General features: G+C 46.6%; 1 protein-coding gene across 5 annotated transcripts in view; it reads right to left on the bottom strand.

The window, feature by feature from the left end:
- The window catches only part of FNIP1 (folliculin interacting protein 1), a 735567-nt gene that overhangs the window by 339951 nt on the left and 381219 nt on the right, over nucleotides 1-14397 (bottom strand). For 3 of the 5 annotated variants that reach the window (XM_069652526.1, XM_069652527.1, XM_069652528.1), the window contains one exon: nucleotides 264-347. The exons of the other annotated variants lie outside the window; for them this stretch is intronic. In XM_069652526.1, the coding sequence (XP_069508627.1) occupies nucleotides 264-347 (84 nt within the window). The remainder of the gene's footprint in view (nucleotides 1-263; nucleotides 348-14397) is intronic. 5 annotated transcript variants of the gene reach the window in all.

Here is a 14397-nt window from a genome sequence, read left to right as displayed (position 1 = left end):
CATACCAATAAGGAGGAATCCTGTGGACTCTCGTGACAACATATTGCTATACGAGCATACCAGACACTTCATCAGTTCCATGAGTAGGTACATCTGTAAATGTAACTGTGCAACAGCAAGATGTACGACATAAGAATGACGTGGGTTACAAAAAGGTAACATGCTTATGAAGTTATCAAATATCTCATTTCCACAGCTGGGTTACAGGATACAACAGTTCTTTAGCAACACATACTAGGCTACCAACAGAGCACAATGCAAACCTGCAAAGAAAGAGGCGCTCCGGATGAGGCGGAGCGGACCTTGCTCAGAGAATGCCCGCCTAGGGCTGCAAAGCTGAGAGAGACCTACATGGCAAAATGTAAAATAAATATGGAAGAATCAGTTAGTGAAGCAGCCCAAAGTCTAGAAAAACGAGCTCTGGTGGCTTAAAGTGCACATCTGGTCAAATGCTGGTCTAGCAGACTCCCAACGATATCATAACATTCTGCCACGTATATGGATGAACAAATAGCCACAGAAGTGTAGTCATTAGGTCAAATTGTATAAATTGGGATATATACACTTCCAGACATTTTCCAACTGAAAATAAACACTACAATCCTTACCTAGAAAAGGGTAGCACAGGTATGTGAAAGATGGACAATGGTGATGGTTTACTATTACTTGAAAGTGTGTCAGAGTTGGCTCTGATGCACTCATCAAAATCTATTGAGACTAGTTGCTATGTTGGGGAATTATAGCGCTATGGGAAGTCAACCACCTGTTCTAAAATGGAGATCACATTTCGCAGAGCGTTCTAATCAGCCTGTCTCTGCAGCACTGAATCTGCTGCATTCAGAATCGGGTAGCAGAGCTACTGATGCAGAGAATGCCCATGTGGACTTGTTATGGAGACCTATCTGTCTGAGGCCTGAAGCAGAGGACAATAGATCATTACTTAAGGAAGTATTCAGTAAATACTTCAATAGCTGGTGACCATCCCTGGCTCAACCAAGGGAAACCGCTTTTTCTGCATATTGGCCTTTCAGAGCTCTGGTATTGGCCCGACAGCATAGTACCTAGCAACAGGAATGTGGTCAATTCGGCATGCTGGCACATGCATGGTGGGATCAGTATTGGCAAGCTGTTTAGTAAAAGTTTGACACGCGTGTACTTCACAATTAAAACAAATCCACGTTTTAACTATATTTCAAACAGATTAGAGACCACACGCACTTTGAATTTTATATTTGAAATTCTGTGTGAACATTTTGCCCGTGCAGACGCTAGTTGAGAAATTACATGGTTACACCACCTTAAATGTGTAGTAGCCCCGACCTTAACACGGACTACGTGCGTCATTCAATTAAAAGTGTAAACATAATGTTTTTAGACAAATTGTTTACGACAGTGACACTTAATGAGATTTTATTCTACAACAAAACGAGACCGATGTGCACTTTGTTTTTGTAGACTCTGTAGACTTTTAATCAGTAGGCCAGGCGTCAACGACTGGCCACTTTCTTTAAACTATGTGGTATTGGAGACTTATACATTCTTTCATTGTTTGAATCTGCTAATAGTTCACCTCACAATTTGATATGAAAAGTCTAGCCCCACAGAAGTAGTTTTAAAATTGCCACTGCTGCTAAATTGTATTTCTTGATCCAAAGAATTTAGTGTGTTGTTGTAAACAGATTGATTTCATTGCTATTTAATATTTTTCCTGAACAATTGTGCTTTAATGTATGGATATGTGGGTTTAGGGTGGTTGAAGGTTGTGTAAATGTTTTATATGTATATTGTATTTTTTACTGTTGTATTGCATTTTGTATGGGTGTTGCTGTAATTATTGGTTACCAATGGTTCTACCAAAGAAATAATACTCATTTCTACTACTTGTGACCTATGGTCCCAGCACCACAAACTGACACGACAACCACGAATTTGAGCAACTTCGTAAGGTGTAGTCTGTGCTCTTGAATCAGCAAGGCAACTACTGTAAACTGTAGAACTGCACAACTGCAAGGACTGTCCTCTGCACAGATTTAGCGACCGGAAGTGCTCTAGGCTCCAAAATGATGATGCTTTTGACAAACTGCATCCTTCACAACCCTTGAGAACCCCAACTAAAAGTAGAGATCAGGTCATGCCCTTGGCTCAACTGTACATAGAAAAGTATTTAGTATTACAGCCCGAGGATGTGGGGGTGCGAAGAGTTCCAGCCATAAAGCAAGCCTCTGAATGCTTGTTACAGGGGAAGAGTATTAAGGTGAACTGCTGCTACGGAATTAGCAGGCCTATCAATGCCCTCTGCTGACTCACTGTTTACAATAGTCCAGCATTAGTTCACTGTTGTAATTAACACGTATAAACTGAACCGAGGAAATGGCCATTATACCAGGAAATTGACCCGCCTCAACCCTATATCCAAAAAGAAAACAGAGGGCTATAATTCAGGAATGGGTCTTTTTGCAAAGCAATAATGGTCCCGATGGAGGTCTATTAGTCTTTTCGAACATGCAGGTTTGTAACTAAAATGGAATGTGTTTTTGTGGAGGGGGAAAAAAGAGCACACACAAGTAATTTGTAATGTTAGTTTAATGAACACGCAACTAGTAAACTTTACACATTTTGTTTCATTGCCATTTGTTAGCTTGGGGAAAAGGCTGCCTTTAAGCAGCTAAATACAATTGTTTTGATGCTGTTTGCAAGGCTACAGTTCAAATTAGAATATTTGGCACGAGGTCTATTTTACAGATTATGCACTTCATACTGAGGAGTCTGATTGGATTAGAGGGGGTCTATAATGGAATCTGTGTACTATTGTAGACGAGGGAGAGGCTACTGTTATGGTATAATGACCTGCCCCTGAGTTATGGGGTTATACATTGGGGAAGGGTCATTAAGCAAAGCTATTACGACCCCTCTCAATGTCTATTAAGTTAATAGCAAACAGTACTAATAACGCAGGTTTTGGATTTGTGGTCATTAAAAATATTACTTTAATAGTGTTTCAAGCAAATAGACAAAAGGTGATTGTGCAATAAAAAAAATGTGTAGTATTTAAATATCAAGGTTTGTATTTGGAAAACATTTTAATTATATAATTGGTTGCATTTGAATACTTTAAAAAGAATATGTGGCGCTACAACGGTCCAAAAGTGGAGATCACCATTTGAACGACGACGCCATTTGCAGACGCAGCCGTTCGCTTGACACCTCAGCTCTCTTCAAGGCGCAGCATGTCGACAATTCGGTTTATTTGCTGGCCGCTGTTGGGGCTGGCACTCGCCCATCTATGCCTGCTGACTGACTTCTTCATTCCAGAAATTACTGACACGAAATTCATAAGGAATTATGCTGAGGTGCAGAATATACTGCGCAACGCCATTAGACCAGAGATTGCTTGGACTGAAAATGACAAAGTTGGTCACGCTCTTCATTTTTGTCCAATACCAAGTGTCTACCCTAGGACATTCTCAGAATGCAACTATGCACCGGATGCAATACAAGATGAAAGGACTTTTAAATTAGGGTCACCATGCAATGGCTGCCGAGAAGATGAATGTGTGGACAGCATATGCCGAGTTAACTGGAGTCCTGCTTGGGATTCCTTGTCAGAAGTGGGTCTTCGTGCAGCTAACTGGGGTGCCCCAAATGCTGCTTTACTTTCTTGTTTGTAATAGTATAATTTTTCTTCTTTAAGTGGGTCTGTGTCTAACAGCCTGTCATTTCTGCAAATCATTTCTATATATTTAATTACCTAGACTCTAAAAGACTTGTTTCCACCTTGCATGATGATTTTCTTGAAAAGAATTGATTTGTTAGAATTGTGTACTTGAACAGTTTGCAAAACTGTTAATAAATGTACATTTTATGAATAAAGTTGTCACTCTGAAAAAAAAATGAATATGTATTACCATTACAGTTAAATTGAAGGATTTCTTTATAAGAAACCAGGCATTCTTTTCCCATGTTTTAGCTTTAACTTGAATCCTCCTCACCAACGGTTTCTGTGCTGTATTTGCTTTGACTAGTGCTGTTTGTCTCAGAAACATCAAAGCCAAAGCTAAGCAAGTCAGGAAGTAATTTTCCTCCACAGCACTTCATCAGCATGACAGGATGTTTGATATGAAGGGTATTCAAAGACTGATGGGCGCAAGCCTCACCCTTGCTTTGAAAAGCTGTGCGGTCCAATAGTAACCAGAGCAAAAACACGGCAGCCGACAAGGAGACATCAGCAGTGCCATGCATGCTCTGGAATTCATGAAATAACCAACATCTGACCAGAAGGGCACTTTACCAGAAGTCTCGCAGATCTAGAGGAATGTCATTGAGATTAACAGTGTCATTTCAAGCTGAAGTACCAGTCATAGTGAACGTATACCGAATTATACCTCATTTTTAAAAATTTGCACTAAACCAGACTTTCAATTCAGATTTTTTGAACGTCAATCAGTTAATTTTGTTCAATACTTGTTCAAACCACTGATCTTCAAATAGCTAACTGTAGCAATGCAAATGGCAAGGTTACAAATATTAGAATTAACTCAGTTGAAAACGAATAATGGTTTACTGGTTATAAATGTACTTCAACTCGAAAATAAGAAATAAGCACACTTTAGGTTCTAGTAGTAAAAAAAGAAATAAAAAAAATCTGAACCACTGATGATAAATTAAAAAAAGAAATTCAGCATCAAACATGAACAGAAGCAAGTTCCTGTGACAAGAAAAAACCCATCCCTAACATATGTTGTAGCCCGGCTGTAAAAATAACTACTTGAATGATTCAACTGAAAGAGTAAAACAATGCTTTTAGACAAATACTCTACAATATACACAACAGAGGACTATGAAAGGCTTAATTATGTGGCTCCATCTGTAGTATAGAAAGTTTAAAAAAACACATTACTGTCTTCCATTTAACAGAGGGAAATATTTGATTTTTGACAGGATTCAAGAATGCACAGAACGTGGTTCTCAGCCGCTTGATTGGTTCAGCGAGCTAAGGAACACTAAGTATGCCATCAATTTTAAACCACAGAACCATTTAACGTATAATCAGTAACTTTTAAAAGGCAGTTATGCCACAGTCAATCAATAACTCAAAGGCTATATACAGTATTGTTTTGCAAACTCAGAAAAGTTCATATATTCTGCTGCGCACATCCGCACTGTCTTTTATACTTCCAACACAGATGGCCATACACAAACACACCCTCTGCAGAGTATAAATATATTGATCATTTGATTAACACCATTTTATACATTTCTCGAAATTGTTGAAAGTGTCTGCATGAACACCTGATTAAATATTAGCCAGGGCACCAAATACCATACTGCATTTCAAATAAAAAGATGGACTGCTCTAAGGCAAAACTAACTGTGTGTATAAGTGTGCGTGTGTACGTGTACTTTCACAAGATGACTGTACTGGAGCATGTGATCAAGTTTGAGCATTTGTGAAATACTTATCATGCAGCAAAACATATACCGATGCTCGAAAATACATTAACACAAAGTGGTCGAGTAGGTCTTGCATGTGTACGTTTGATCCATTTTAAATACATACTTTTGCATGAATCAAATCAAACACAAATTGTGGCATTGATCATAATATTTTCTTAGGCTTAACGTCCTCTTCTCAAGAAGGTGTCAAAAATGTAATGTGAATGACGATGAATAAGCCATGCATTAAAGCAAAGAGAAGGCTTTAGATACAGAGGCAGAAATCACTTACTGGTGTAAGATGCTACAGGTGTAAGTTACTCCTAATGTGTTGATAACTAATACCTTAAAAGTTTTCACAAGCAGTCAGCTGTAACATACTATTGTTGAAAAATCTGGTTAGTTTTACATCCAGTGCATTTGCTCTCTAGTGCCTTAAAACCATGTAGGAGAGGAAACCATTGTTTAACCCAAAAACCTATACAAAATGCAATTGCTCTCAATCCAAAATATTCTTCCACAACACATTTCTTCGTATCCCATGCTCCACACATTTACTTGCAAGTACACTCCTTGCATCCAACACTTACACTTGGACCATTCATGTTTAACCCAAATGTTTTCACAATCATCTTTAAGACCATTTGAAGTTTTGTAAATACACCTCAATTCAAGCTTTTTGTAGCCCTGTAACTGCACACCATCCAGACACCTCCTGAGATACCGATAACTCCCTAATCTGCATACCTCTCAACATTCACTTTTGATAGTCTTGGAGTAAACCAATAGTAAAGTCCTAAATGAATGTGCTCGGTCCTTTTGAGAACTCCAAGTAACTTCGAACTGGTGATTAGAAAAAAAAGGTTGATCGCACTTTACTTTAAATATTTGCTTTTCAATAACACAATAAACAGTACATCTCATCCATAATGGGTGAGGCGGCCCAACACACCTGATCCCGTGCCCATTATGAACGAGCATAGCCAGCCCAGTGTAATCACTGAGCACTCCCCCAGGTGCTTGTTGCAAATGAGGGAGCGCTCCTGGGCTGGCTTAAACTGTCCAAGGGAAACCTGGTTTTCCCTTGGACAGTTTAGCACTCCAGCATACATGCTCAATGAGCCGTGAATGGCCAGGAGGCGTTTTGCTTCCCCAGCCTTGCATGGCCCATTGAGGATGCTGGCTGGGGAATTGCACATTTGTATTTGCGAGGGGGCGCTCCTGTGCATATGGGTGCATGTAAATAAGTAAGTAAATGCATGAATAGGTGTTTGCAGGAACGAGTGAATGCGGTTTTAATGTGCGAGTACGTGTTTCAATAAGAAAGTAAATGTGTGAAACTGTTTGAATGTGTGAATGTGTTTGAATGGGAAAGTGAATACTCTTTGAATGAGTAAGGGAATGCTTTTTCAAATAACTTCAAACACGTTCACTTGCGCTATGTGTGGTCTGTTTCGTTGTTGTGAAGCGTGTGCAGTTTGTTGTGCTGTAGAGGTATAGAGGTATGGTTGTGTTTAGTCCAGAGCTTGAGAGGTGTATGCAGATGGGCGAGTTTTTAGTAGGGTTAGTTAGTTAATTAAAAGTTACTCATTGTAGTGACTAGAGTACTCAGTCCATAGACCCCTTTCCTCCATCCTCGTGGGCATCCCCGAACATGGGGACGCTACCGGAAACTCTGGCAGTGAAAAATTGAGGTTCCCCTTTAAATTTAGTATAGCACGTGGCCTCAGGTGTGGGGCCTCTGTCCCCTTTGAACACATCGGACGCTTATATACCTGTCTACGCTTAGTACATATTAGCCCTTGGCATACTAGCGGGGGAAGGTGGGTGGGACATATGGAGGAAAGAGGGCTACGAGTACTCTAGTCACCACTGCGAGTAGCTTTAATTAGCCATTTGTCCTGTCGCCTTCCCTCCATCCTTGTGGGTGATTCCACCGAACAAGAGCATAGGGTGGAGCTATGATAACCTGCCTCACATCTAGGACAAAACAAAGAGGTTCTTCAGAACAACCTGACCAAACTCTGCATCGTGCCTGGAGCTGGTGTACAGTGAGTAGTGCCTACAGAAGGCTGACGAAGTGGCCAAAGTAATCGCCCTGCTGACGACATCCCAAGAAGCATGTTTCTGGAAAGTGACGGCTGTGGTCTTGGCTCTGACCTCATGGGCATTAATCCCTTCACGAACAGGTTTGCCCATGGCCGTGTACGCCTCTGAGATGGCCTGAACCATCCAACGGCCTGAGAGCTGGGGAGGATGTCCAAAAGTCACAAATGCCACCTCAGACTTCCTGAATGATTTAGTCTGAGAGATAAAACGTAAGGACCCTCTTGAGGTCCAAGGAATGTAGGGCCCCTCTCTGCCTTCGACTGCGGGTTTGGGAAGAACACTGGCAGGCAGATCTCTTGATTCAGATGAAATGGAGAGACCACCTTGGGCAAGATGTATGGGTGAGTGCGCAAAATAACCTTGTTGTGAAACGTGGTGAACGGCTCGCAAGAAGACAACTCCTGCAGCTCACTAACCCTGCACAGAGGTGAGAGCCACCAGAAGAACTGTCTTTAGGGTCACAAAACAAATGTCAACAGAGGCCATTGGCTTGAAAGGCTTGTACTGCAAGGCTGCAAGAACCACAATGAGGTCCAAGACCGGGTACAGCTTGTGCACCAGAGGAAAAACCCTAGACAACCCCTTAAGATTAGCCTTAAACACTGGGTTGGCGGCCGAAAACAGATGCTCAGGGGAATTCTTGCATGCCCCAATGCCCGCCAAATAAGTGTGGCAAGTAACCACCTGTACTCCAGAGTGAGCCAGGTGTGCTGAAAAAGCTAGCATGTCATCTAGAGAATAGGTGACAGGGTCCAGACCCTTGTGGCAGACCATAGTCCATTTGCTCTTTTACTAGGACCGCGTCGAGGTTCCCCTGGCCTGATGAATGATGTCCCAGTTGTAATCTGAAAACTGAGCATGCTGAAGCCTCAGTTAGTCAGGAACCAGGCCGCCAGATCCAGCTTGGCCGGGTCTGGATGTTCCACTGCCCGCCCTGCTGAGTCAGGAATCCCTTGCTGGGGATCAGCAGGTGGACAGAACCCTGCAAGCACAACTGCAGCAGATCCAAAAACCAGGGGCTTGAAGGCCAGTAGTGGGCAATCAGGATAAGGCTGCAACCCACCAAAGCACAGAACTTGCGGAGGGTCTGCTGAAACAGATGGGTGGGTGGGAATGCCTAACACCTGCGGCCGTGCCTATACATCTTGAAGGCATCTCCCTGGGACCCCCTGAACCTGTCCTGCCCATCAAGCAAACTGGGGCACTTGGAATTCAGGGGGGATGCGAACAGATCCAGGTCTGGAAACCCCTCACCCCCCAACGCTGGAACAGGAGCAACAAGGAGTCAGCGTGCAACCCACAGTCCTAGGTGTTGAACCCCAGGTGGCTCAGCTGGTCAGCCTCTGTATTGCTGCCCCCCAGGAGGTGGACTGCTGAGATCCAAACTCGGGTGCCATTCCCAGATCGATACCACCTCTATGCAGAGGGGCCAGCGGGTGAATGGGTGTCACCCTGCTTGTTCAGGTAAAATATTGTAGTAGAGTTGTCTGTCCTGACCAGAAGAGATCTGTCCCCGATTAGGGGCAAAAAGGCCTTGAAGATCAGGCCCATTGCCCTGAGCTCGAGCAGATTGACATGCAGGAGGGCTTCCATTTCCGGACCAATCGCCATGAATAACATAGCCCTCCAGAGTAGCTCCCAAGCCCGAAAGAGAGGAGAGTCGTCACCGCCAGGGTTGGGGGAAGGGGGCTCCCACTGAAACATCGTCGTCCATCATCGACCAGAGAAGATCGGGTAGTAGGAGTAGTGGAATGGAGACCCTGTCCGACTGAGATCCCGGCTCCTGATCCCAAATGGCCACCAGGTGCAGTTGGAGGTGCCTCATCTTGAGGCAAGCGTGCTGTACAGTGAGCATGCAGGAGGCCATCTGGCCCAGAATGTGCTGGAAGTATGTGGAGGTGGTCGAATTGGCCAAAAGGTGCCCCACCACCTTGCGGAGGGACAGGAGCCTCTCGGGCGTAGGGAACATCTGCTGATCAGAAGTTTTCCAACGCACTGCTAAGAAGACCAGTTCCTGGCACAACTGTGGCATTCTCTGGTTGAGAAAGAACCCCAGCTGATGAAGCATGTCCGCCAATCTCTGGCAGGAGTGCACCACCTATTCGGGTGACCCTGCCCTCACCAGCCAGTCGTCCAAATAAGGGCACAGATGGTGGCCCTCGAAGCAGAGAAGACCCACCACTGCAGGGTTAAAAATTGGCAGGAGCTGGAAGCCATTTAGTTTATGGTTATAGCCAAGGGGAGTCTGGTTAGCTTGAACCCAACCGCTACCAGGAGCTAACTTTTGACTCCTGCGGCAAGTGGTGCCATACAAACCCATTTATGTGATATTAACTGTGTATGCTTGAAAATGTATATAAAGGAGAATGAAGAACACACCTAAAGGTCATTTAGGGCATATTAGATGATATAAAATGTACAAAAAGGTAGAGTTGGCATTGTGCGCAAAGTTAGATTTGCTGTGCACTATGTACTAGCTGAAGTTGCCCAGCGGTAGCTCCTGTCTAACTAGTTATGTATGATACCCAGGAGCTGATTTTTGCTCCTGGTCAACAAATCCCAATTTCAATCCCTGCCACTGCGTTCATCAACTTGGTGAAGACACGAGGATCCGATTTCAGGCCGAAGGGCAGCACCTTGTACTGAAAGAGGTACTACATAATCGTGAACCACAGAAACCTCTGATGGGGTTGGTAGATGGGCACATGCAGGCCGGCATCCTTGATGTCCAGGGAACACAAGCAGTGTCCTGCACACAGAGACTTGGCTATGTGCGCAGGAGTAATCATCCTGAAGCATTCAGAGGAAAAGGAAGATTTAGAAATGACAGGTCCAGGACAACCCTCAGGCCAGCCTGGTTGTTCTTGGGTACTGCAGAAATCGTGGAATAGTACTTGCAGCCCCCGTCTAAAAGAGGAACCAGTTTTATCGCCTGCATCTCCAAGAGCGAAAGTACTTCCCGTAAAAGAGACGGGACCCGATCTGATGAAGAGGAGGAGAGGAAAGTAGAGGCCAAGGAAGAGGAAGACTGAAGCCCCAAAGGCGAGCTGTGTTCCACCCAAACTTGACGTCACTGCTTTTTGGAATCAGAGGCGGGAGCGGAAAAACCCACGCAACATCCTTTCCTGCTTCCTCCTGTCGTCAATGGGCGACCTGTCCGGCCTCCATGTACCGCATTCCAGAAACATATTGAAGCCGGAGAAAGCGTGGGGCTTGAACTCCGTCCTGCCCTGAGACTGAGGGAAGGATTTCTGTCCAGGTTTTTTCAGGATGGCCAAGGACTTGGCGGTTTGAGTGATAGGTTTTCTTCTTTGTCAACCCATCATCGGTTGACGAATGAAAGAGGTCGACAGCTTCAAAGGGCAGATTTAGGATTCGCTCCTGCACTTCAGATGAAACCATAGTGGCGTGCATCCACGCCGTCCTTCTCATCTCAACACAAGGCACAGCCCTCTGCTGGCTGTGTCTATGTGGGAGACCAATGACTCCGTGAGGACATGCACAATGGCCCGGTCATCTGCCAGACCGGCCCTGAAGGAGGCTTGTTTGTTCAAAGGCAGGCAGAAATTCCCAGCGCTCCCACCACAGTTACTGGTTAGCTGCATCCAAGAGAGCTTATGCGTTGGCTTGCTGCAGATGAAATCCCGAGATGGAATGACAAAGCTTTCCCAAAGACTCGAGGACCTTGTCCTCCTTATATACTATGGTTTAAAATGCAAGGAGGCCGCAACCACCACTGAAAAATGAGGCTGCGGATAGGAGGCCAAGAGTATTGTCGCCTCGTCCGTCAGCCTGAACCTGCTGTCCAACTTTTTGTTCATCTGGGCGCTGGCCCTGGGCTTCTTCCAGACCTTTCATGCCAACTGCAGGACATCCCCTTCCGGAGATAGATCCTAGACTGGATTGTGGTGCGCTTACCCAAGACCTCTGCTATCACTCCCGATTCCTGGGGGGCTTTCTCGGGTAGAGTAAACCTCCCCAAGAACTCTGCCAGGCCTTAACGGATGCCGAGGTTTCATCCTGGGCGTCATCGTTCTCATTGCCCCCCTCCCTTTTTCACAGACCGAGGGGAATCCCGGGCGTGGGACAGGTGTCAACGCCCCCCCCCCACCCCTGAGTCCGGAGCCGAAGACAGGTCCAACGGCTGTTGAGGGGGATGAGTTGGTGGTACAGGAGGAGGTGGAGGAGTCTGAACAGCCGGAGTGGGGACCGGTACTGGAACCTGTGGAGCTGGAGGAACAGGAGTACCACCAAGAGGAGGGGGCTGGAAAGGCGCCACCTACAGGGTGACCTTGACTATATACTTCAGGAGCCCCTTCATCTGAGGGGGAACGCATGAGGAAGAGGAAGCTCTCTAAGAAGCGGTCCTCACTAGTCAAGGGGTCCCTAGGATCCCGGCCCTCCGAGGCGCGTGGCAGCCACTCTTGGTCAAAGCGTGGAGGCGCCTGCGGCGTGTAGATGTAAGGCTGTGATGGGTAGATGTACCCCTGAGGAGACCAGAGGCCTGTACTGTAAAATCTGATGCTGCTTCCAGAGGGAAGTGGACCAGGATCATCTTGCAAAGCCCATTTGATGGGCAAAAGCATGGGCGGGCCCAGAGTTGGAGCCAAGATGGCCACCGGCCTGTTAGGCTCTGCCACATGCCTCTCTGCCATTTTGCAGCCTTGCGCCATGACCTGGATGGGAGGGAGAAGAGGCCCTGAGCCACAAGAGGCCTCAGACAAGAGAGGATACAGCTTGGATCTTGCACCCGAAGCAGGAGCGTCAACCTCAGATCATTGTGGTAGGCGCTGATCCCTCGGCCGGCCGGTAGTCGTCACGCCCTGACTCACGGGCTCCGGTAGGCTGGACGCCCTCGGCACCTGTCGCGGTAGCCATGCTGGATCGAGTCGAGGATTGACTCTTAGAGGTGGCACTCGATCCCTTAACCCCCTGGCATAGAAGAGGACGTACTTGATTGCCCTTCCGAGGACAGCCTGGTAGGGCCCCAGCTTGGAAGCCGGTAACCTGGAAGGTCTCGGGTCTGTCTCAGGAGTGCCTGGATGAGCCCTCTGCTTGGGAGCCGGTAACCTTAGAGGCCTTGGACCTACCAGAACCTGAATACGAGGAACCCTGATTGCTGGGGACCCCGGGGAAGGAGTCGCCATGCTGTGGAGCAGTGCTGAACAGAGGCCCTACTTTGTCTTGACAAGAGGTCCTGAAGACAAAGTCCTTAAGGTGGGACGGAGGAGAAGTGTGGAAGATCTCCCTCCACCGTGACAACCGATTTGTTAATGCCCTGTGACAGAGCGCTGCAAACCGAACATGCATCCCAGAGGTGGTCGTAGCCCCAAGCACTCAAGGCAGAGTGCATGGGGGTCCGAGGCCGGGAATTACCAAGTTACTCACCGTAGTGACCACCTTACTCCTAGTCCATAGTCCCCTTTCCTCCATACTTATGGGACATCTCTCCGTCCTGTGGGACGGGACCGGAGCACTATTGTAAAAAGCATCCAACATTTTTTCAAAAATGTGTCCCTCCTCTCTTTCCTGTGCGGGCCTGGCACGCGGCCGTAACCCCGCCCACCTTAGCTCCGCACTGCGCATCGCCCATCAGTCGTTTTCTATCGCAGGGCCCAAAACCCATTAGCAATAACAGAGGAACCTTATTAGAGGGGACGGCAGGCGGGCGTATGGAGGGAAGGGGACTATGGACTAGGAGTAAGGTGGTCACTACGGTGAGTAACCTGGTAATACTCCTACGTCCCGTCCCCTTTCCTCCATACTTATGGGAGATTCCCAAGCACTCCTTACAGGAACTATGGGTGGATGGAAATACCCCTTACTGAAATAGGTTCTTCAGCACAGCCTGGCCGAACTGAGCGTCAGCCCTAGAGCTCATATCGAGGCAGTAATGCTTACAGAAAGCAGATGGGGAGGCCCAAGTAGTCACTCTAGCGATGGACTCCCAGGGAACATACTTCTGAAAAGCAACCGCAGCTGCCTTGCCTCGCACCTGATGTGCATGGATACCCTTAGGAGGTTTCAGCTTTTGGACGGTGAAAGATTCTGTGATGCAGGCAGCAATCCATCTGGAAATGGATGCCTTAGACGCCGGCCTGCCCTGGGGTCAACCGTAGCCATTGGCTCAAAAGGTTTATGGCACAACGCCGTCAGGACTATATTTAGGTCCCAGGGCGGGTGCAAACTACGAACCGGAGGGAAAATGCTTGTCAAACCAGCAAAATGTCTCTTCACCACCGGGTTAGTTAACGAATAAGAACACCGGTCTGTAGAGAGGTAGGCAGAAATCGCCGAGAGATAAGTCCTGCAGGACAAGACATGAACCCCTGACTCTGCTAGGGAGGAGACGAAGGACAACATCGTGTCAATCGTCGCCACCCTCGGGTCCAATTCTTTCTCCAAACACCAATGACAGAACCTGAGCCTTTTACTCTTGTATTGAGATCTGTTCGAGGGTGTCCTGGCTGCCTTGATAATGCGCATGTTATCCGCAGACAAACCCAAATGCTCTAGAGCCGTGAACTCAGGCACCATGCCGCCAAGCTGAGCGATTGTGGGGAGAGGTGCCACATCTGCTGTTGCCCTTGGTGAAGAAGATCGGGAGTTACTGGTAACCTGATCGGCGAACACACCGACAGGTTTTGAAGTTCTGAGAACCAAAACCTGGCCGGCCACCACTGAGATATCAGTAGAAGAGAACAGTTGACAGAGCTCTTCAACTTCCAAATTGCTCAATGAACCAGAGGAAGAGGCGGGAAGGCGTAAGCTCTCATGTTGTGCCATGGGATCTAGAGTGCGTCCCCCAGAGAGGAGGCTCCCAGCCCCCCTCTGGAGGCGTACTGAGGAAGCTTC

Source organism: Ambystoma mexicanum, chromosome 3p, assembly GCF_040938575.1.
Source record: "Ambystoma mexicanum isolate Mex_15411 chromosome 3p, UKY_AmexF1_1, whole genome shotgun sequence".
Classification (NCBI taxonomy): Eukaryota; Metazoa; Chordata; class Amphibia; order Caudata; family Ambystomatidae; genus Ambystoma; species Ambystoma mexicanum.
The sequence above is the reverse complement of the archived record's forward strand: the minus strand, read 5'-3'. Positions and strand labels throughout refer to the sequence as shown.